The sequence below is a fragment of the Salmo salar genome, chromosome ssa21 (assembly GCF_905237065.1).
Source record: "Salmo salar chromosome ssa21, Ssal_v3.1, whole genome shotgun sequence".
Classification (NCBI taxonomy): domain Eukaryota; kingdom Metazoa; phylum Chordata; class Actinopteri; order Salmoniformes; family Salmonidae; genus Salmo; species Salmo salar.
This window is the reverse complement of record NC_059462.1, coordinates 28,543,931-28,566,921: the sequence shown is the minus strand read 5'-3', so window position 1 is coordinate 28,566,921 and position 22,991 is coordinate 28,543,931. Positions and strand designations below refer to the sequence as shown.

The window sequence follows — 22,991 nt, the reverse complement described above, 5'->3', positions numbered from 1 at the left end:
TTTGAAAGCCAAGTTAACAAACAGATCACCGACCATTTCGAATCTCACCGTATCTTCTCCGCTATGCAATCTGGTTTCAGAGCTGGTCATGGGTGCACCTCAGCCCCGCTCAAGGTCCTAAATTATATCATAACCGCCATCGATAAGAGACATTACTGTGCAGCCGTATTCATCGACCTGGCTAAGGCTTTCGACTCTGTCAATCACAACATTCTTATTGGCAGACTCAACAGCCTTGGTTTCTCAAATGATTGCCTCGCTTGGTTCACCAACTACTTCTCCGATAGAGTTCAGCACGTCAAATTGGAGGGCCTGTTGTCCGGACCTCTGTCAGTCTCTATGGGGGTGCCACAGGGTTCAATTCTCGGGCCGACTTTCTTCTCTGTATACATCAATGATGTCGCTCATGCTGCTGGTGATTATTTGATCCACCTCTACGTAGATGACACCATTCTGTATACCTCTGGCCCTTCTTTGGACACTGTGTTAACTAACCTCCAGATGAGCTTCAATGCCATACAACTCTCCTTCCGTAGCCTCCAACTGCTCTTAAATGCAAGTAAAACTAAATGCATGCTCTTCAATCATTCGCTGCCCGCACCTGCCCACCCATCCAGCATCACTACTCTGGACGGTTCTGACTTAGAATATGTGGACAACTACAAATACCTAGGTGTCTGGTTAGACTGTAAACTCTCCTTCCAGACTCACATTAAAACATCTCCAATCCAAAATTAAATCTAGAATCAGCTTCCTATTTCGCAACAAAGCATCCTTCACTCATGCTGCCAAACATACCCTCGTAAAACTGACCATCCTACTGATCCTTGAATTCGGCAATGTCATTTACAAAATAGCCTCCAACACTACTCAACAAAGTGGATGCAGTCTATCACAGTGCCATCCGTTTTGTCACCAAAGCCCCATATACTACCCACCACTGTGACCTGTATGCTCTTGTTGGCTGGCCCTCGCTTCATACTCGTCGCCAAACCCACTGGCTCCTGGTCATCTACAAGTCTCTGCTAGGTAAAGCCCCACCTTATCTCAGGTCACTGGTCACCATAGCAGCATCCACCCGTAGCACGCGCTCCAGCAGGTATATCTCACTGGTCACCCCCAAAGCCAATTCTTCCTTTGGCCGCCTCTCCTTCCAGTTCTCTGCTGCCAATGACTGGAACGAACTGCAAAAATCTCTGAAGCTGGAGACTCTTACCTCCCTCATTAGCTTTAAGCACCAGCTGTCAGAGCAGCTCACAAATCACTGCACCTGTACATAGCTCATCTGTAAATAGCCCATCCAATCTACCTCATCCCCATACTGTATTTATTTATTTATCTTGCTCCTTTGCACCCCAGTATCTCTACTTGCACATTCAACTTCTGCACACCCTACAATTCCGGTGTTTAATGGCTATATTGTAATTACTTCGCCACTATGGCCTATTTATTGCTTTACCTCTCTTATCCTACCCCATTTACACATGCTGTATATAGATTTTTTTTTATTGATTGTATGTTTGTTTATACCATGTGTAATTCTGTGTTGTTGTATGTGTCGAACTGCTTTGCTATATCTTGGCCAGGTCGCAGTTGCAAATGAGAACTTGTTCTCAACTAGCCTACCTGGTTAAATAAAGGTGAAATAAATAACACACACACACACACACACACACACACACACACACACACACACACACACACACACACACACACACACACACACACACACACACACACAAAGTATTCAGACCCCTTGACTTTTTCCACATTCTGTTACATCCTTATTTTAAAATGGATTACATACTGTAGTTTCCCCCCTCAATTTACACACAATACCCCATGTTGACAAAGCAAAAACAGGCTTTTATAATTTTTTGCACATGTATAAAAAACAAACGGAAATATCACATTTACATAAGTATTCAGACCCTTTACTCAGTAACTTGTTGAAGCGTAAAAAAAGGAGGGGGGTGGTCAATACAAAATAGTCTGGGTAGCCATTTGATTAACTGTTCAACAGTCTTATGGATTGAAGCTGTTAAGGAGTCTTTTTTACCTATACTTGGTCGATACAGCTTGCCGTGCGGTAGCAGAGAGAACAAACTATGACTGGGATGGATGGAGTCTGACAATATTTAGGGCCTTCCTCGGACACCGTCTGGTATAGCAGTCCTGGATGGGAGAAAGCTTGGGCCCAGTGATGTATTGGTCCGTACGCACTACCATTTGAAGCGCCTTGCGGTCGGATGCTGAGCAGTAGCCATACCAGTAGGTGATGCTAACATGGAGATGCCTTGAAGCCTAGGAAATGAGAATTGATCATACAACCTTCCCCATCAACAGGACAAGAGAGAACATTTATAACATCTGAAGGTGTAACCTTGTCAACCCAAAACCACCGACCAATCAAACAATACCAAGTTTACAGTGTAACCTGACCACCAAGGACCAATCTCAACAGGGTGTCACAGCATCTAAGACCAATCTAAGACCAATGTAAATAAGATATAATTTCTGAGAGGACCACACAACTCTATGCATAGAGTAATTTAAAGTTAACCCTGTACAGATACAAGTTACCACAGAGAACATACAGCCACATAGATAACATTAAAGTTATCCTCGGTGAAGAAGTTTTAGATAGATACCAAAAATGGATACTATGGAATTATTCTATCACACATTCAATAGTCAGTCCTCTGGATACTGTAACAGAGATACATTTTGGCCCCTCAAAGGGGGAAGGGCTGACTAGTCCTTGGGCATTGTCCTTTCCTTGTGTTCCTGGACCATTTGCAATACAATTCCAAGTGACAGAGAACACATAAATTAGGGCCGAGCCTACACATCTAAGATTCTTATGGCATTTGCTCTCAGCCTGTCTGGCGACTTCTTCAAGCCAACACAATAAATAGACCTTTACATTTTTTTAGGGGAATAACATTTCAAATGTGTTTCAAAAAAAAAAGAATAAAAGGGTATGTACCCTACCTTATGATACTTCTTCCTTATCTGCCCTCTTGGTTTACACCCCAGCTTCATCTTCCTCAACCTTGTCATTAGACATTTTAACAGTATTATTACAGAGCAAAAAGTGGCTGAGATAGGTTAGTCACGCAACAATGATGGCCTGTAACATAGTCACATACCTGTGATTGTGCCTCGAACTGGTGATCGCCCATGAATGAACTCCTGGGATATTATCCAGAAAAAGTGAACATGGATTTGAAAGCAAAATCAATGTATGATAATTCAATATAAATACATTTTTCACTATGCAAAACTCAGTGCTTGATTTTGAGAAGCTGACGTTACCAAAGACATTTTCCGTTTTTCCACCGGTACCATATGAGTCCAGCAGCTGCAGCAACAACAATCAGAAATATAATGACAAGTAGAACCCAACAGGCAGCAGATGTATCTGTGAGGAGAGGGGGATACAGTTAATATAAACAGGCTGCATTTACAACTACAATACATGCCCTAGCAATCATCGTAGCGCTAATGCAAACACTTTCCTGTAAGCAAAGAGATAATGCTAGAACGTTATATGTGTACATATGCAATAAGCTAAAAGTGTGTATCATGACTAGGGCTGTGGCAGTCATGAAATTTCTTCAGCTTGTGATTGTCAAGCAAAAAACTGCCGGTCTCACGGTAATTGACGTTAATTGGCATTAACACATTTAGCATCTCCTGGTTTCCAGACATAGCCTAAAAGCCACCCACAAAACACCAGTCTCAATGTCAACAGTGAAGAGGCGACTCTGGGATGCTGGCCTTCTAGGCAGAGTTCCACTGTCCAGTGTCTGTGTTCCTTTGCCCATCTTAATCTTTTCTTTTTAATTGCCAGTCTGAGATATGGCTTTTTCTTCGCAACTCTGCCTAGAAGGCCAGCATCCCGGAGTCATCTCTTCACTGTTGACGTTGAGACTGGTGTTTTGTGTGTACTATTTAATGAAGCTGCCAGTTGATAACTTGTAAGTTTACCTATTCTGTGCAAGAAATAAATATTCCAAAACATAGTCTAGGACAGTTGTAGGATGGGATAGATCCCAAATTAATACAACCACTAGCATAAAAAAAATATTTTTTTAAGCAATGTGGCTGACACAACAGATCTGAACGTTTAAGCTTAAAATGTTGATAAACTATTAGGCTATTTCTTCACATTATAAGCGCTATAAGGCTATAAGCGTGAATGTTCCATTAGCGGGAAAACACCATTCTTAAGTGACCACAAATGCGATTTATGTATGTAAAGCTTTTATTGGGGCGGCAGGTAGTCTAGTGGTTAGAGCATTGGAATAGTAACCGAAAAGTTGCAAGATCAAATCCCTGAGCTGACAAGGTAAAAATCTGTCCTTCTGCCCCTTAACTGACTTGCCTGGTAAAATAAAAATATAAAACAAATTATAAGGTGCATTTTTATGGTGAAAAATGTACTTAATTTTAAGAAATTATTTTGCCACTTTAGTTGTGATACAAACCTTATCAAAACATATAGGTCTATGTGCTAGGCTACATGAGGTGTGAAACTATGATTTGAAAAAGGTCGCAAAATGAGTGTCTTACTGCACACAAGCTGGGCATCATTCACAAATGATAGGCTAATATTGTCACCCATCAGACAATTCTTGATTTAATCTCGCCTTTACATATACTAAATAATATATGTGAAATTTGTTTTAATTTAGAATGGACCATTATCATGCACCTGTATCGAAACAATGGCGGAAGCTTTTCCCGTGATTCATTTTCATGCCAGCCAGGTAGGCTATACTCCTGTAGTAAAGATGTGCTTAATATTAGGAAAGTTGATACATAAATAAATAAAATATAGTAGCCCTAGCCTATAGAAAGCTGATGGGATCCTCTTTTTAATACAGGCCATCACTGTTTTCTCACGCAATTGCATAGCCTATAGAAATGTTGCGCAAACATGAGCTCATGGGCTCTCATGAAGTGTTTGATTCATTTTTAAATTAGAATTGCATTGATGTCTGAGTGATTAGAGGGACAATTGTGCTGAGTACCAGGCAGTTAGCAAGTTTGGTAGGCTAATAATGTCCATCAGCAGCATCAGAGCTTGGAGAAGTCTAACTACCGTGACTGAACGGTCACATGGAATTTGACTGCCATCATGACTCGTGACCGCCGTTGTGCCGGTAATACGGTCACCGTAACAGCCCTAATCATGACAATCTTAGTTTTTAAACTTTCCTGTAGAAAAAGATTTGAGGCCATACGTCTGATACTAACACACGCAGTGAAATATAAGTGAGCATCTTGCTCAACTTTGGTATACATACATGCTACATCACATTTCACATAATTGGCCCTAATATAACAATTCAAGTATAAGCAGCCAGTAAAGAAACCATCATGAATTGTGTATGTGTGCCTGCATGTTGTGGTGGTTCATTCCTTTACTATAAAATGAGGAGAGACAAACTTATCACACAAGTCAGAATTATACTTAAACTAAATCTTTAACAATGAGAGCTTGCAATAGCAATGACTTGTCAACGATTCACCATTTCTAATGATCCGTTGAGAGTGGCGAGACAAAAGTACAAAGGTCTTTTATAGCCAAGATACACCCCTTTCAACCTACATGACGAACATCAGATACATAGAATGGGTCACAAGGTGAGACTTTTTAAATGAGAAAGGAGTATCCCGTAGCCAGATAGCATTCGCTATCAATTATCATTCAGTTTGGTCCCTAAGACGAGGTTCCTATCTCGTTCCTGTTACTCCTAGCACAAAAACACCAACTCGACCAATGGCACAAATCAATTGTCAACTCCAGACACTACAACACACATCCCCCAAGACCAAAGGAGAGAGTAACTGGCACACAAACATTGTGGAAACCAGTAATTGGTTCCCCATTAATCACGCCATCCCTTCACATGGTTTAGAATAGGTAAAGACACATTCACATATGAAGACAATGTTCCCTCCTGTCCTCTTCCCTTTCTGATATTCTGCATAGCACCAGAGACATGTGAAAGACAAGCCTGCTCTCCCCTCTCTGGGCCCCAGGTGACTGAGCCCCAACTGTGGGAAGAAGTGCAACTGCCAACACCAGAGTCCAAAGGGATACATTCTAATAACAAGTATATCATATAAGCATATTATGCAGATAAGACATCTTAATTAACTATGTTACCCAACTAATTCTGATTCATCCGCCACAATGTGTGTGTGTATTTTTATTTTTTCTCTCTCAGGTGTCCTTACTGGAGACAACATGCACATATTGAGAGCCAGTTGCTCGTCCGTAAGGATTGGAGGCCTCACAGGTGTAGAGGCCATTCAGCTCAGAGCTGAGGCTGATGAGGTGCAGTGTGTCTCCCTCTGCTCTCACTGCAGACTGAGGCCATGGCTGGCCCACTCTGGGGGAGAGAGAGAGAGAGGGTGAGGAGAAGGGCTGACCCTGCTGAAAAAAACAGCAGACAAGCATAGGCTGGTGAGCAGCCTTCATTGTGTTTTAGCTAGTAAAAAGCCTTTGTTTTTGCTGTTGACACTTACATTTTAACCATTTAGCAGACACTCTCATCCAGAGCGACTAAGTGTATTCATCCTAAAATAGTGAGGTGGGACAACCACATATCACAGTCATAGTAAGCACATTTTTCCTCAATAAAGTAGATTGAGTAAACACAGCGCTAGTACGGGGGGGGGGGAAAGAAAGTCAAGTGTGAGTGTTAGTTCACCAAACACATTTTTTGGAGGAAAGGGGAGGTGGGGGTGTTGTGGGATTATTTAGAATACACTTTGAAGAGGTAGGGCTTCAGATGTTTTTGGAACATAGGCTTCAGAGGGAAGCTGGTTCCATCACTGGGGTGCCATGACAGAGAAGAGCTTTGACTGGGATGAACGGGAGCTGCCCTCCTGTAGGGGTGGGAGGGCCAAAATAACAGATGTAGGAAGAACGGAGTAATATGGTTGGGGTGTAGGGTTTGAGCATAGCCTGAAGGTAGGGAGGGGCAGTTCCTGTTGCTGCCCCATAGACAAGTACCATGGTCTTGTAGTGGATGCGAGCTTAGACTGGATGCCAGTGGAGTGTGCGGAGGAGCGGGTTGAACACCAGGTGGGTTGCAGCCTTCTGGATAAGTTGCAGGGGTTTGATGGCACAAGCAGAGAGGCCAGCCAACAGCGACTTGCTGTAGTCCAGACGGGTGATGACAAGTGCCTGGATTAGGACCTGCACCGCTTCCTGTATGAGGTAGAGTCATACTCTACGGATGTTGTAGAGCATGAACCTGCAGGTGCGAGTCACTGCTTTGATATTCGCAGAGAACGATGTTGTCTTTATGTTCTCCAGGTTCATCCCAATGTTCTTTGCACTCTGGGAGGGGGACACCGTGGAGTTGTCAATCGTGATGGAGAGGTCTTGGAGTGGGCAGACCTTCCCCTGGAGGAAGATCAGCTCCGTCTTGTCGAGGTGGTGGGATGAAATTCCAAGCTGAGATATCTGTCAAATGCGTGTCGCCACCTGGGTGTCAGAAGGGGGAAGGGAAAAAGTAGGTGTCATCCACAAAGCAATGACAGGAGAGACCATGTTAGAATATGATGGAGCCGAGTAATTTTTTGTGTATAGAGAGAAGAGGGCCTAGAACCGAGCCCTGGGGGACACTAGTAGTGAGAGTATGTGGTGCAGACACAGATCGTCTCTACGCCACTTGGTAGAAGCGGCCTGCCAGGTAGGATGCAATCCAAAAGTATGCAGAGCCCTAGACACCCAGCCCTGAGAGGGTGTCAAAGGCAGTCGAAAGATCTATGAGGATGAGAACAGAGGAGAGAGTCAGCTTTGGCAGTGCGGAGAGCCTCCGTGACACAGAGAAGACCAGTATTGAATCCTTTATTTTCCTTTTCCTTTTTTTATTTATTTTTTCCCCCTTTTCTCCCCAATTTCATGATATCCAATTGGTAGTTACAGTCTTGTCTCATCGCTGCAACTCTCCCATACGGACTCGGGAAAGGTGAAGGTCGAGAGCCGTACGTCCTCCGAAACACAACACAACCAAGCCGCACTGCTTCTTAACACAATGCCCACTTAACCCGGAAGCCAGCCGCACCAATGTGTTGGAGGAAACACAGTACATCTGGCGACCGTTTCAGCGTGCACTACGCCCAGCCCGCCACAGGAGTCGCTAGTGCGCGATGGGACAAGGACATGCCTGCCGGCCAAACCCTCTCCTAACCCGGGCGACGCTGGGCCAACGGAGCGCCGCCCCATTTGTCTCATGGTCACGACCGACTGCGACAGAGCCTGGACTCGAACCCAGAATTTCTAGTGGCACAGCTAGCACTGCGATGCAGTGGCTTAGACCACTGCGCCACTCGGGAGGCGGAGTATTGAATCCTGACTGGTAATGGTCAAGAAGATTGTTCTGAGAGAGATAGTGAGAGAGTTGGTAAGAGACATCGTGCTCAAGTTTTGGAAATAAAATAAAGGGGATTGAGGAGGGGTCAAGGGATTGGTTTCTTGAGGAGGGGAGTGACTTGGGACATATTGAAGTCAGAGGGGACGCAGCTAGTGGTCAGGAATGGGAGAAGGTCTCCAGAGATGGTCTGGGGAAGGGAGATGGGGTCGAGCGGGCAGGTTGTCAGGCGGCTAGACTTCATTAGTCGCAGGATTTCCTCTGGAGAAAGAGGTCAAGGGTATTTTTGTGTGAGTGGGACCAGTGGACTCAATAGGCTGAGTGAATGAGGAACGGATGTCAATAACTTTCTTTTCAAAGTGGTTTTAAAAGTTGTTGATAAAGTCATCCGCAGAGGGGGTGGAGGAATAAGAGGCTTGAAATTGAGAGTGATAGAAAGTGGCTCAAGCAGCGAAAAGGTAGAGATGAGTGAGTGAAAGGATGATTGGTCCCATGGAAATGTAGTTTTCTTCCATTTTCGCACAGCTGCCAACAGCCCTGTTCTGTAAGCTCACAATGAGTCACTCAGCCACGGAGCAGGAGTGGAGGGCCGAGCCAGCCGGGAGGAAAGGTGACAGTGTGAGTCAATAGGATGCGGAATGGGAGGAGAGTAGGGTCGAAGAGGCAGAATCAGGGGACAGGAGGGAGAATGATTTAGCAGAAGGGAGAGATGATAAGACAGAAGATGAGAGAGAGAGAGAGCGAAGCCTTGGTTGTGTTTTCGCTGGTGACCAGCCTTGGTTGATTTTTCAATGCTGGTCAGCAGTGTACCAGCATATACTGGTCATCTGCAAAACCAGCATCAAGTCACATTACTCTGGCTTGCAAAGTGATGTCTAATTCCTATTGGAATCCAGTCTGAGTGGCAATATCCAATAATTTGAACTTTTATTCAACCACAATATGCATTCAGAATGGAATATATGCCATTATTTAGGATGCTTAAGACAGAAGCTTATACTATACTAAATAAAACAAAATAATTGAACAACAGTGCAGTGTGGTTAGAACAATTTTCAAAATATACTGCTCAAAAAAATAAAGGGAACACTTAAACAACACATCCTAGATCTGAATGAAAGAAATAATCTTATTAAATACTTTTTTCTTTACATAGTTGAATGTGCTGACAACAAAATCACACAAAAATAATCAATGGAAATCCAATTTATCAACCCATGGAGGTCTGGATTTGGAGTCACACTCAAAATTAAATAGGAAAACCACACTACAGGCTGATCCAACTTTGATGTAAGGTCCTTAAAACAAGTCAAAATGAGGCTCAGTATTGTGTGTGGCCTCCACATGCCTGTATGACCTCCCTAAAACGCCTGGGCATGCTCCTGATGAGGTGGCGGATGGTCTCCTGAGGGATCTCCTCCCAGACCTGGACTAAAGCATCCGCCAACTCCTGGACAGTCTGTGGTGCAACGTGGCGTTGGTGGATGGAGCGAGACATGATGTCCCAGATGTGCTCAATTGGATTCAGGTCTGGGGAACGGGCGGGCCAGTCCATAGCATCAATGCCTTCCTCTTTCAGGAACTGCTGACACATTCCAGCCACATGAGGTCTAGCATTGTCTTGCATTAGGAGGAACCCAGGGCCAACCGCACCAGCATATGGTCTCACAAGGGGTCTGAGGATCTCATCTCGGTACCTAATGGCAGTCAGGCTACCTCTGGCGAGCACATGGAGGGCTGTGCGGCCCCCCAAAGAAATGCCACCCCACACCATGACTGACCCACCGCCAAACCGGTCATGCTGGAGGATGTTGCAGGCAGCAGAATGTTCTCCACGGCGTCTCCAGACTCTGTCACGTCTGTCACATGTGCTCAGTGTGAACCTGCTTCATCTGTGAAGAGCACAGGGCGCCAGTGGCGAATTTGCCAATCTTGGTGTTCTCTGGCAAATGCCAAACGTCCTGCACGGTGTTGGGCTGTAAGCACAACCCCCACCTGTGGACGTCGGGCCCTATACCACCCTCATGGAGTCTGTTTCTGACCGTTTGAGCAGACTCATGCACATTTGTGGCCTGCTGGAGGTCATTTTGCAGGGCTCTGGCAGTGCTCCTCCTGCTCCTCCTTGCACAAAGGCGGAGGTAGCGGTCCTGCTGCTGTGTTGTTGCCCTGCTACGGCCTCCTCCACGTCTCTTGATGTACTGCCTGTCTCCTGGTAGCGCCTCCATGCTCTGGACACTATGCTGACAGATATTGCAAACCTTCTTGCCACAGCTCGCATTGATGTGCCATCCTGGATGAGCTGCACTACCTGAGCCACTTGTGTGGGTTGTAGACTCCGTCTCATGCTACCACTAGAGTGAAAGCACCGCCAGCATTCAAAAGTGACCAAAACATCAGCCAGGAAGCATAGGAACTGAGAAGTGGTCTGTGGTCCCCACCTGCAGAACCACTCCTTTATTGGGGGTGTCTTGCTAATCGCCTATAATTTCCACATGTTGTCTATACCATTTGCACAACAGCATGTGAAATTTATTGTCAATCAGTGTTGCTTCCTAAGTGTACAGTTTGATTTCACAGAAGTGTGATTGACTTGGAGTTACATTGTGTTGTTTAAGTGTTCCCTTTATTTTTTGGAGCAGTGTAGTATGCCTTCAAGGGGATTCGACCACATACCCTCAATGTTCCATAGTTCCCTACTCTACCTGCTAAACTACCGGTCAGGTGAAACTACATGTACAAAATCCTTACAATATTTGTAAGTACGGTGTCCAGTAGAGGTTGGTGTTTGAAAGCAGCTTGGAATCGATGAAAGCACTGGAACTATTGCGAAATCAGCGGGATCTCACATTTTGAAAAAGCACGTGATCCAACTAAGCTTTGGACGTCATCGGCATACTTGTGATAAAGTGATACGCATCTGTACACTGCTTCGAATGTTAGCTGCTTAGCGATTTCGGCACATGCCTCAGAGCTTCGGTATCAAACCTAACATCACTACATAGAACCCTTTTTTTTGTACCTGTAGGTAGGGGAACCCATTTGAACTCTCTTATTCCAGGTAGAACAAATGACAGGTTCTACAGTTATACTTATGGGATACATCAGATGTCCTAATGGCACACACTTAAAAATTACCTGTAATTTGACAGAAAGTTACAAGCTACCGAGTTGCAGTAAAAATATTGTATTTTTACAGTTGAAATCAGGTGTTATTTTTGAAAATGACTTATTTACCTTACATTTACTGCAGTTTGAAATGTTGATCGGGGAATGTGCTGGCATGGGCTCATTTTCATATTTCGGGACAACAAATCTGTTGCATTTGTGCCAACCGTTAGTGGAAGTGTTGTACCAAATTAAGTGGTTTTATAGCTTTGTTGATAAAGGTTGAGCATCTCATTTGTCCACTCCCAGTTCTACAATCTTTGCAAGCGCTTGTGACAATCAAGAGCTGCACTGTTAAGAGGTTACTATGCATTTTCCTGTAACTTAATGACAGTTGGTCGCTAGAAAGTTCATGTTCATATTTAAAACCCTTTCCAGCCAGAGCATTCTAATTTCGGAATAAAGTTTGATTGTTTAAAGCCTTAACAACACTACCGTCCAATCACAGATTTTATTTCTGAAAACTGCCATTTACACTTGACAACATGAGCTAAAAATAGATAATATGTTTAGGGATTTATGTTTGGGATTTTTTTTTTTACTTCAATTAAAAGTCACGGAGCAAATCCTCCATTAGCCTAATTGCCCCAGTAGGTGATAGCTTCAAAATGGAAACCTGGTGGATCAGTTGAGGTAAGAAAGTTGTCAAATTGGTTATGACATGTTTTATCAATAATGTCACTTGAAAGACTAAATCATTTTGATAAAAAGGTCTGTATTTGCAGCGCTGAATAATGTTAGTTGCAATGCTGCTTGAAGAGGCAGCAGGTAGCGTTAGCTATTGCTCTAGCTAGCTATCTATCCTCCCTCTGATTCTGAATTAATTTGTGGCCATTTCTTTCTAGCTGGCAAAATAAGCAAGTTATGTACTGCCATATGTCGATAGCATAGCCGAGTTTGTCACTGGTTTTGGCTAGTAAATATCCTAAACCTAGCCAGCTAGACAATGATAGCTCAAAGCTAACAGTAGGGAGAGGGAAGGCGAGGAGAGAATTCACATTGTGTCACCTGCTGCTGGCTTGCTAATTTTCACACAAATACATTTTTCCACATGTAATTGATGAAATGTTATTCTATAAAATATTGTAATTGTGTCTATGTTGTGAATACTGTAGAAAAGAAATCTCTGAATATAGCTAGCTACCATGTAAAAGATGTCTAGCTATCCATCAGGTTTTCTGATATGGTTTTTCTACTATTGTACTTAGGTAGTTCGCTAGCTAGATGACTACAATTACTAAATCCTAATTTAGTTAGATAGTGGAACAAACACAAAATATGACATCCTATCACTGTCCATGATCAGCTGATGACTTATCCATCATGATCACCCACCACACATCCATGTGAAGGATGAACCTATCTAGACAAGTGTGAAATGGTTTGCTGTAAATCATTCTGGTTAGTCTATAGCCCTTTAATGACAAAAAAGTTTTTATAGTAATGTGTTATGGATTTATGAAACAAGGCAACTAATTACAGTATACAGTATAATGTTATATATTTTGTAGTGGTAGAGATGGATAGAGAAGAAGGCGGGTACGCTTGCCTACTGCAGTCTCTAGGAGGCGGCCGCTGACAGCTCTGATGAGGTCAGACTCATAGCAGATTAGGATGTTAAGGAAGAGGACCATGAAGGCATTGGCTGATTTGCCAATAACTTTTATTATTACAGTGCCTTCAGAAAGTGTTCATACCCCGCTTGACTTATTCCACATTTGTTGTGTTACAGCCTGAATTCAAAATCGATGAAAAAAATGTTTTCACCCATCTACACACCCCCATAATGACAAAGTGAAAACATGTTTGGGGAAATTTTTGCACATTTATTGAAATGGAAAGAGAAATCTCAGTTAATACTTTGTAGACCACCTTCGACAAGGACTACAGATGTGATTCTTTCTGGGCAAGTCTCTAAGACATTTCCACACCTGGATTGTGCAACATCTGTGTCACGATTCTCTAAGACAGAACCCAGAAGCAGACCAGGACAAGGTGAGTAAAATGAAGGTGAGTATTTATTGGTAGTCTTGATGTGTAATTTGAGTGATCCAGGAGACGGAGCGGCAGCGGAGGTGAGTTGATGAGAGTAAATGGGTTGATCCAATGAAGTCACTGTATCCACCGACGGCCAGGCAAGGGAGTTGAATGTTCCGGGAGAATGACTGTAGACAGAGTAAATGGGAGTGAGTAACCAGTAACAAGCACAAAACAACAAAACTAGCTCAGGAAACATGAGGCTGATACGCTGGCACAACATACTGTTCGTTGCGAACGATCCGGCAGGGAATGGATGTCAGCTCAGGGTTTAAGAAGAGGTGAAGATCAGGACCAGGTGTGCAGAAGGTTGATGAGATGCAGGTGCGGGTAATAAATAGATATCCTGCCTAACCTCGTTGCCTGGCAACCAGACAGGGTGCGTTCAGGAACCTTAGACAACACTCAAACAAAAACAGTCATCTCAGGCAGAAACAGACTAAGGAAGCGGGATTCCTGACAGTACCCCCCCTTCCGACGAACGCCACCGGGCGGACAACCCGGAGCGCCAGGATGGAGGCGGTAGAGGCGGTAGAAGTCAGTAAGGAGGGAATTGTCCAGGATTTGATGCCGAGGAATCCAACTCCTCTCCTCAGGACCATACCCCTCCCAGTCCACGAGATACTGAAAACGCCGACCCCGCTGTCTGGCATCCATAATGCGGCGCACCGTGTAGACTGGACCACCTCCGATCATCCGAGGCGGAGGAGGAGGAGGCGGTAGCAGAGGACTGAGGTGCACAGGCTTGAGGCAGGAGACATGAAAGGTGGGGTGGACTCAGAGTTCTAGGCAACTTAAGTCGAACTACAACGGGATTAATCACCCTCTCCACCACAAACGGACCAATGAACTTAGGTGACAGTTTCCTTGATTCCGTCCGCAGAGGAAGATCCCGTGTAGCCAACCATACCTTATCTCCAATAGCATAAACTGGAGCTGGAATCCGGCGACGATTCGCCTGGAGCTGATAACGGTCAGAAACTCTAAGGAGAGCCTTTCTGGCCCTATGCCAGGTCCGGTGGCAACGACGAATGTGGGCCTGGATCGAGGGTACCGCGAGATCCTTCTCCTGAGAAGGAAACAAGGGAGGTTGGTAACCATACAGGCACTGGAAGGGAGACATCCCAGTAGCAGATGTAGGGAGAGTATTATGGGCATACTCGACCCACGGCAACTGAGAGGCCCAAGAGGCGGGGTTGGACGAGACAAGGCAGCGCAGCGTGGATTCCATCTTCTGGTTGGCTCTCTCCGCCTGACCATTAGATTGGGGGTGAAATCCAGATGTCAGACTGACTGTAGCTCCAATGGCCAAACAGAAGGATTTCCAGACAGCAGAGGTAAACTGAGGACCACGGTCGGAAACAATGTCACTGGGCAACCCGTGGACCCTGAAAACCTCCCGAACCAGGATCTCGGACGTCTCGGAGGCAGAGGGAAGCTTGGAGATGGGTACAAAGTGGGCGAACTTGCTGAATCTGTCCACAATAGTCAGAATGACCGTGTTCCATTTTTACATTACATTTTAGTCATTTAGCAGACGTTCTTATCCAGAGCGACTTACAGTAGTGAATGCATACATTTCATACATTTTTTCCCCCCGTACTGGTCCCCCGTGGGAATCGAACCCACAACCCTGGCGTTGAAAACACCATGCTCTACCAACTGAGCCACACGGGACCACACGGGCAATCCCGTAACAAAGTCCAGAGCCAGATGCGACCAAAAGCTTCTCCTGACTGATAAGAAGACCGGGAGATGTGTGGGGGAGTACCAAAGGTTCAAGACTTGGGATGGGACAATAACACCACCTGCCTAGCCACAGAGATTCATTGCACATCCTAGACTCAGGAGGGGGAAGGGTTTGTATTAGTATTATATTAGTCAACTGCACATAGCATGCAAATAGAGGGCGAAGTGAGGGTGATATGGCGTGGGAACACCTGCTAACTGACGGGGAAGACAGGGTGAAAGCATGTTTTTTTTTTCTTAGGGCTTTCATTTTTGTGGACCCCAGCAGAACAGTATCCTGAAGGTATAGAGTCAGGCTAAGGGAGGTGGCAATCGTCATGTTATCAAACTTCGGTTTTTGCTATATATCAATATGCATAGCTTAACGCATTACTAATACTTGTTATATTTTGTGTTTTCTTGTTCATTTCAAGACTTTTGCTATCACTCTCTTAGGAACCCGAAGGAGGAAGAGAAAGTCACAAGCTCCAGCTGAAATTCTTTATCAGTTGTACAACAGGAGGGGTAATGGCAGATAGGGGGGGTGGGGGGTAAGAGTGTGTATAGTGTGATTATAAGTTTGAGACCAGGGCCTAAAGCCATGGAAGAAGACTACATAGTCAGAGGCCATAAGTCTTGGAGGTGTAAACATACAAATCAATTGAGAATATTAATCATGTTTTCTCTTCTGTTCATTTATAAGTAATTTCAAAGTTTATATCATTTTGAACAGTATAGAGCTACTATTCAAAAAAGAGGGACTGTTGTATTCTAGCTTGAAATATACTTATTCATGTTATCATTCTAAAACTTATTGATTACTTTACATGTATAAGGAATGTATATGTTGGGGTCAATGAATAACAACTTAAATATGTCCATACTCAAAAACAGCAGCTCTTTGCTGTATTCGTTGAGTCTCTCTCTAGTCATGGTTTTAAAAGTTTTGAAATCTCACATGATCAATTTTGCTGTGTGTTCGAGGCTTCTTTTTACAGTCTAAGGCGTGAGGAAACTGCAGACACGGTGATCTGAATGGCCAGGGGTACGCCTATAGGTGCACTTGATTTACTCCCTGGACTTGCTTGGTAGGCAGAGTTTTACCTTCAGACATATTAAATAGTTCAAAATGGGAACACTTTGCCTTCTCAACGCCAGGGCCGCTAAATCAAATGCACTTACCACCAACAGCATGAAATGAAAAAATAAATATTGGATTGCAAGAGTGTGCAAAGCAGTCATCAAGGCAAAGGGTGGCTACTTTGAAGAACCTCAAATCTAAAATGTATTTTGATTTGTTTAACACTTTTTTGGTTACTACACAATTCCATATGTGTTATTTCAAAGTTTTGATGTCTTCACTACTTTCTACAATGCAGAACATTGTAAAAATAAAGAAAAACCCTGGAATGAGTATGTACAGAATATATCTATATACACATACAAAAAAAATACATGGGGGATTGAAAATTTAGATAATTATATTGATGGAAGCTACAATTTATCTTCGATATTAAAGCTGATCTACCCCCCCCCACACCATTTATTGATATTTTTATTAAAGATACAGGCGTCCTTCCTATCTTCGTTGCCGGAGAGTAAGGAAACCGCTCACGGATTTCATCATGAGGCCAATGGGGACTTTACAACAGTTACATAGCTTAATGTCTGTGATAGGAGATGGATCAACAACATTGTAGTTACTCTACAATACAAACCTAATTGACAGAGTGAAAAGAAGGAAGTCTATACAGAATACAAATATTCAAATATTCCAAAACATGCATTTTAAGCAGAGTTGTGGCTGCATCATGTTATGAGTATGCTTGTAATCATTAAGGACTGTATAAAAAAGAAACCGAATAGAGCTAAGCACAGGCTAAATCCTAGAGGAAAACCTGGTTCAGTGTGCTTTCCACCAAACACTGGGAGATTAATTAATCCTTCAGCAGCACAATTACCTCAAACACAAGGCCAAATCTACACTAGAGTTACTTACCAAGAAGACAGTGAATGTCGTTGAGTGGCCAAGTTACAGTTTTGACTTAAATCTACTTGAAAATCTATGGCCAGACTTGAAAATAGTTGTCTAGCAATGATACATAACCAATTTGAGAGCTTAAACAATTTGTAAAACAATAAATGGGCAAATGCTGCACGATCCAGGTGTGAAAAGCTCTTAGATACTTAACCCAGAAAGACTCAAAGCTTTAATTACTGCCGAAGGTGATTCTAACATGTATTGACTCAGGGGTGGAAAAACTTAAATAAATAAGATATTTATGCATTTCATTTTCATTATGGGGTATTGTGTGCAGAAGAAAATAAATCAATTTAATAAATTTTGAATTCATGCTGTAACAACAAAATGTGGAATAAGTCAAGGGTTCTGAATACCTTCTAAAGGCACTGTAGGTGTGTGAAAGCATAGGCTACCTGGTCCAGGTGTAGATGGCTTTTGGGTTGCTGTCTGCTACACATAGGAACACTGTGGCTGGGGAGGCCTCACTAAGAGTGATGTTCACTGTCTGAGGTGGATCTATGGAGAGGGAGGGAGAGAGGCATGAGTGTCTGTTATACAAATTGATGGAAAGTTGTGTTGGGGGAAAAAAACACACATTACAAAATCCGTATGCACAAACAAGTGTGCGTTTAAAAATGGCAACACACACATTTCTTTCCACAGGGCCGTGCGGTGAGACAGGGATGCCTTATTTAAAGTTGAAGTCGGAAGTTTACATACACCTTAGCCAAATACATTTAAACTCAGTTTTTCACAATTCCTGACATTTAATCCTAGTAAAAATTCCCTGTCTTTTTTATTTTAAGAATGTGAAATGTCAGAATAATAGTAGAGAATGATTTCTTTCATCACATTCCCAGTGGGTCAGAAGTTTATATACACTCAATTAGTATTTGGTAGCATTGCCTTTAAATTGTTTAACTTGGGTCAAACGTTTCAGGTAGCCTTCCACAAGCTTCCCACAATAAGTTGGGTGAATTTTGGCTCATTCCTCCTGACAGAGCTGGGTTAACTGAGTCAGGTTTGTAGGCCTCCTTGCACGCACACGCTTATTCAGTTGTTCCCACATATTTTCTATAGGATTGAGGTCAGGGCTTTTTGATGGCCACTCCAATACCTTGACTTTGTTGTCCTTAAGCCATTTTGCCACAACTTTGGAAGTATGCTTGGGGTCATTGTCCATTTGGAAGACCCATTTGCGAACAAGCTTTAACTTCCTGACTGATGTCTTGAGATGTTGCTTCAATATATCCACATAATTTTCCTGCCTCATGATGCCATCTATTTTGTGAAGTGCACCAGTCCCTCCTGCAGCAAAGCACCCCCACAACATGATGCTGCCACCCCTGTGCTTCACGGTTGGGATGGTGTTCTTCGGCTTGCAAGCCTCCCCCTTTTTCTTCTAAACATAACGATGGTCATTATGGCCAAACAGTTGTATTTTTGTTTCATCAGACCAGAAGACATTTCTCCAAAAAGTAACATCTTTGGCCCCATGTGCAGTTGCAAACCGTAGTCTGGCTTTTTTATGGTGGTTTTGGAGCAGTGGCTTCTTTCTTGCTGAGCGGCCTTTCAGGTTATGTCGATATAGGACTCGTTTTACTGTGGATATAGATACTTTTGTACCCGTTTCCTCCAGCATCTTCACAAGGTCCTTTGCTGTTGTTCTGGGATTGATTTGCACTTTTCGCGCAAAAAGAACGTCCATCTCTAGGAGACAGAACACGTCTCCTTCCTGAGTGGTATGCCGGCTGCATGGTCCCATGGTGTTTATACTTGCATGCTATTGTTTGTACAGATGAACGTGGTACCTTCAGGCGTTTGGAAATTGCTCCCAAGGATGAGCCAGACTTGTGGAGGTCTACAATTGTTTTTCTGAGGTCTTGGCTGATTTCTTTTGATTTTCCCATGATGTCAAGCAAAGAGGCACTGAGTTTGAAGGTAGGCCTTGAAATACATCCACAGGGACACCTCCAATTGACTCAAATGATGTCAATTAACCTATCAGAAGCTTCTAAAGCCATAACATAATTTTCTGGAATTTTCCAAGCTGTTTAAAGGCACAGTCAACTTAGTGCATGTACACTTCTGACCAACTGGAATTGTGATACAGTGAATTATAAATGAAATAATCTGTCTGTAAACAATTGTTGGAAAAATTACTTGTGTCATGCACAAAGTAGATGTCCTAACCGACTTGCCAAAACTATAGTTTGTTAACCTGTTGGGGCTAGGGGGCAGTATTTTCACAGCTGGATAAAAAAACGTACCCGATTTAATCTGGTTACTAATCCTACCCAGTAACTAGAATATGCATATACTTATTATATATGGATAGAAAACACCCTAAAGTTTCTAAAACTGTTTGAATGGTGTCTGTGAGTATAACAGAACTCATTTGGCAGGCAAAACCCTGAGACATTTTCTGACAGGAAGTGGATACCTGATGTGTTGAATTACCTTTAAGCCTATGCCATTGAAACACACAGGGGCTGATTAATGTTTTGGCACTTCCTATTGCTTCCACTAGATGTCACCAGCCTTTACAAAGTGTTTTGAATCTTCTACTATGAGATCTGACCGAACAAGAGCCTTGGAATGGTGATGGCCGATTAGACTCTGGCGCGAGGTCATGTTGGGTACCCTCGTTCCAAAACGTTTTAAAAGAGAATGCATTCGTCCACCTTGAATATTATTCATGTTCTGGTTAAAAAGGCCCTAATGATTTATGCTATACAACGTTTGACATGTTTGAACGAACGTAAATATATTTTTTCCCCTCGTTCATGACGAGAAGTCCGGCTGGCTTAGATCATGTGCTAACAACACGGATCTTTTTGGATATAAATGATGAGCTTTTTTGAACAAAACTACATTCGTTATGGACCTGGGATTCCGGGAAGTGACATCTGATGAAGAGAATCAAAGGTAATGGATTATTTACATAGTATTTTCGATTTTAGATCTCTCAAACATGGCCGTTTGTCTGTATAGCAAAGCATATTTTTCTGGGCGCAGTGCTCAGATTATTGCAAAGTGTGATTTCCCAGTAAGGTTATTTTTAAATCTGGCAAGTTGATTGCGTTCAAGAGATGTAAATCTATAATTCTTTAAATGACAATATAATATTTTACCAATGTTTTCTAATTTTAATTATTTAATTTGTGGTGCTGACTTGACTGCCGGTTATTGGAGGGAAACGATTTCCTCAACATCAATGCCATAGTAAAACACTGTTTTTGGATATAAATATGAACTTGATAGAACTAAAAATGCATGCATTGTCTAACAATGTCCTAGGAGTGTCATCTGATGGAGATTGTAAAAGGTTAGTGCATCATTTTAGCTGGTTTTATGGTTTTGGTGACCCTGTCTTTGAATTGACAAAACATTACACACAGCTATTGTCAATGTACTCTCCTAACATAATCTAACTTTATGCTTTCGCCGTAAAACCTTTTTGAAATCGGACAACGTGGTTAGATTAAGGAGATGTTTATCTTTCAAAGGGTGTAAGATAGTTGTATGTTTGAAAAATTTGAATTTTGACATTTATTTGGTTTCAAATTTGCCGCTCTTGAAATGCACCTGCTGTTGATAGGGTGCACCACGGGTGGCACGCTAGCGTCCCACATAGCCCCAAGAAGTTAACAAGAAATGTGTGGAGTGGTTGAAAAGCAAGTTTTAATGACTTCCACCTAAGTGTATGTAAACTTCCAATTTCAACTGTACATAAGTATTCAGACCCTTTGCTATGAGACTCGAAATTGAGTTCAGGAGCATCCTGGTTCCATTGATCATCCTTGAGATGTTTCTACAACTTGATTGGAGTCCACCTGTGGTAAATCCAATTGATTGGACATGATTTGTTAACCTGTTATGGCTAGGGGGCAGTATTTTCACGGCTGGATAAAAAAACGTACCCGATTTAATCTGGTTACTACTCCTGCCCAGTAACTAGAATATGCATATAATTATTGGCTTTGGATAGAAAACACCCTAAAGTTTCTAAAACTGTTTGAATGGTGTCTGTGAGTATAACAGAACTCATATGGCAGGCAAAAACCTGAGAAGATTTCATGCAGGAAGTGGCCTGTCTGACAAGGTGTCGTTCTTCTTGTCTCTGTTTATTGAAGAGTGAGGATCTTAGCTGTCCCGTGACACTTCCTACGGCTGCCATAGGCTCTCAGAAGGCGGCAAAACGCTGAATCGTGGCTTTGCAGGCTCTGGCTGAAACAAAGTAGCGCGTTTGGGTAGTGGCTGGTTACAGTACTGTGAGACTCAGGCTCGTGCCCGCGTCGACCGAAAGCTTCGTTTTCTTTCCTCTATTTAGCTAAATGGACATTCCCGGTCGGAATATTATCGCTTTTTTATGAGAAAAATTGCATAAAAATGGATTTTAAACAGCGGTTGACATGCTTCGAAGTACGGTAATGGAATATTTAGATTTTTTTTGTCACGAATTGCGCCATGTGCGCGACCCTGATTTACCATTTCGGATAGTGTCTGGGACGCACGAACAAAACGCCGCTATTCGGATATAACGATGGATTATTTTGGACCAAACCAACATTTGTTATTGAAGTAGCAGTCCTGGGAGTGCATTCTGACGAAGACAACAAAAGGTAATCAAACTTTTATAATAGTAAATCTGATATTGGTGAGTGCTAAACTTGCCGGGTGTCTAAATAGCTAGCCCGTGATGGCTGGGCTATGTACTTAGAATATTGCAAAATGTGCTTTCACCAAAAAGCTATTTTAAAATCGGACATATCGAGTGCATAGAGGAGTTCTGCATCTATAATTCTTAAAATAATTGTTATGTTTTTTGTGAACGTTTATCGTGAGTAATTTAGTAAATTGTTAGCAAATTCCCCGGAAGTTTGCGGGGGGTATGCTAGTTCTGAACGTCACATGCTAATGTAAAAAGCTGTTTTTTGATATAAATATGAACTTGATTGAACAAAACATGCATGTATTGTATAACATAATGTCCTAGGTGTGTCATCTGATGAAGATCATCAAAGGTTAGTGCTGCATTTAGCTGTCTTCTGGGTTTTTGTGACATTATATGCTAGCTTGAAAAATGGGTGTCTGATTATTTCTGGCTTGGAGGGAGCAAAGTACAGAGGGATCCTTGATGAAAACCTGCTCCAGAGCGCTCGGGACCTCAGATTGGGGCAAAGGTTCACCTTCCTACAGGACAACGACCCTAAGCAAACAGCCAAAACAACGCAGGAGTGGCTTCGGGACAAGTCTCTGAATGTCCTTGAGTGGCCAAGCCAGAGCCCAGACTTGAACCGATCGAACATCTCTGGAGACACCTGAAAATAGCTGTGCAGTGACTCTTCCCCATTCAACCTGACAGAGCTTGAGAGGGTCTGCAAGAAGAATGGGAGTAACTCCAAAATACAGGTGTGCCAAGGTTGTATCATCATATCCAATAATACTTAAAGGCTGTAATCACTGCCAAAGGTACTTGAACAAAGTACTAAGTAAAGGATCTGAATACTTAAGTAAATGTGATATTTCATTATTTTTATAAATTTGCAAACATTTTGAAAAACCTGTTTTTCCTTTTTCATTATGGGGTGTTTTGTATAGATTGATTAGGGGAAAATGTATACATTTTAGAATAA

The 22,991-nt window shown here is 42.8% G+C and overlaps 1 protein-coding gene and 1 non-coding gene across 9 annotated transcripts in view; both read right to left on the bottom strand.

Annotated features, from left to right (window-relative positions):
* Positions 1 to 1,845: 1,845 nt before the first annotated feature.
* LOC106582115 (nectin-4) overlaps positions 1,846 to 22,991 on the bottom strand; it is a 44,315-nt gene continuing 23,169 nt past the window's right edge. For 5 of the 8 annotated variants that reach the window (XM_045704640.1, XM_045704644.1, XM_045704643.1 and 2 more), the window contains exons 5-10: positions 17,766 to 17,868; positions 6,253 to 6,407; positions 3,319 to 3,424; positions 3,153 to 3,195; positions 2,995 to 3,055; positions 1,846 to 2,304 (exon numbers count right to left, since the gene is read on the bottom strand). In XM_045704640.1, the coding sequence (XP_045560596.1) occupies positions 3,029 to 3,055; positions 3,153 to 3,195; positions 3,319 to 3,424; positions 6,253 to 6,407; positions 17,766 to 17,868 (434 nt within the window). In that variant the 3' untranslated portion in view covers positions 1,846 to 2,304; positions 2,995 to 3,028. Of the gene's footprint in view, positions 2,305 to 2,994; positions 3,056 to 3,152; positions 3,196 to 3,318; positions 3,425 to 6,186; positions 6,408 to 13,369; positions 13,730 to 17,765; positions 17,869 to 22,991 lie in introns of those variants that run through there. The other 3 variants (XR_006761192.1, XR_006761191.1, XM_045704641.1) reach the window with 3 other exon arrangements.
* On the bottom strand, positions 15,205 to 15,280 carry trnae-uuc (transfer RNA glutamic acid (anticodon UUC)). The gene has a single exon. It is a non-coding gene; the product is annotated as a tRNA-Glu (tRNA).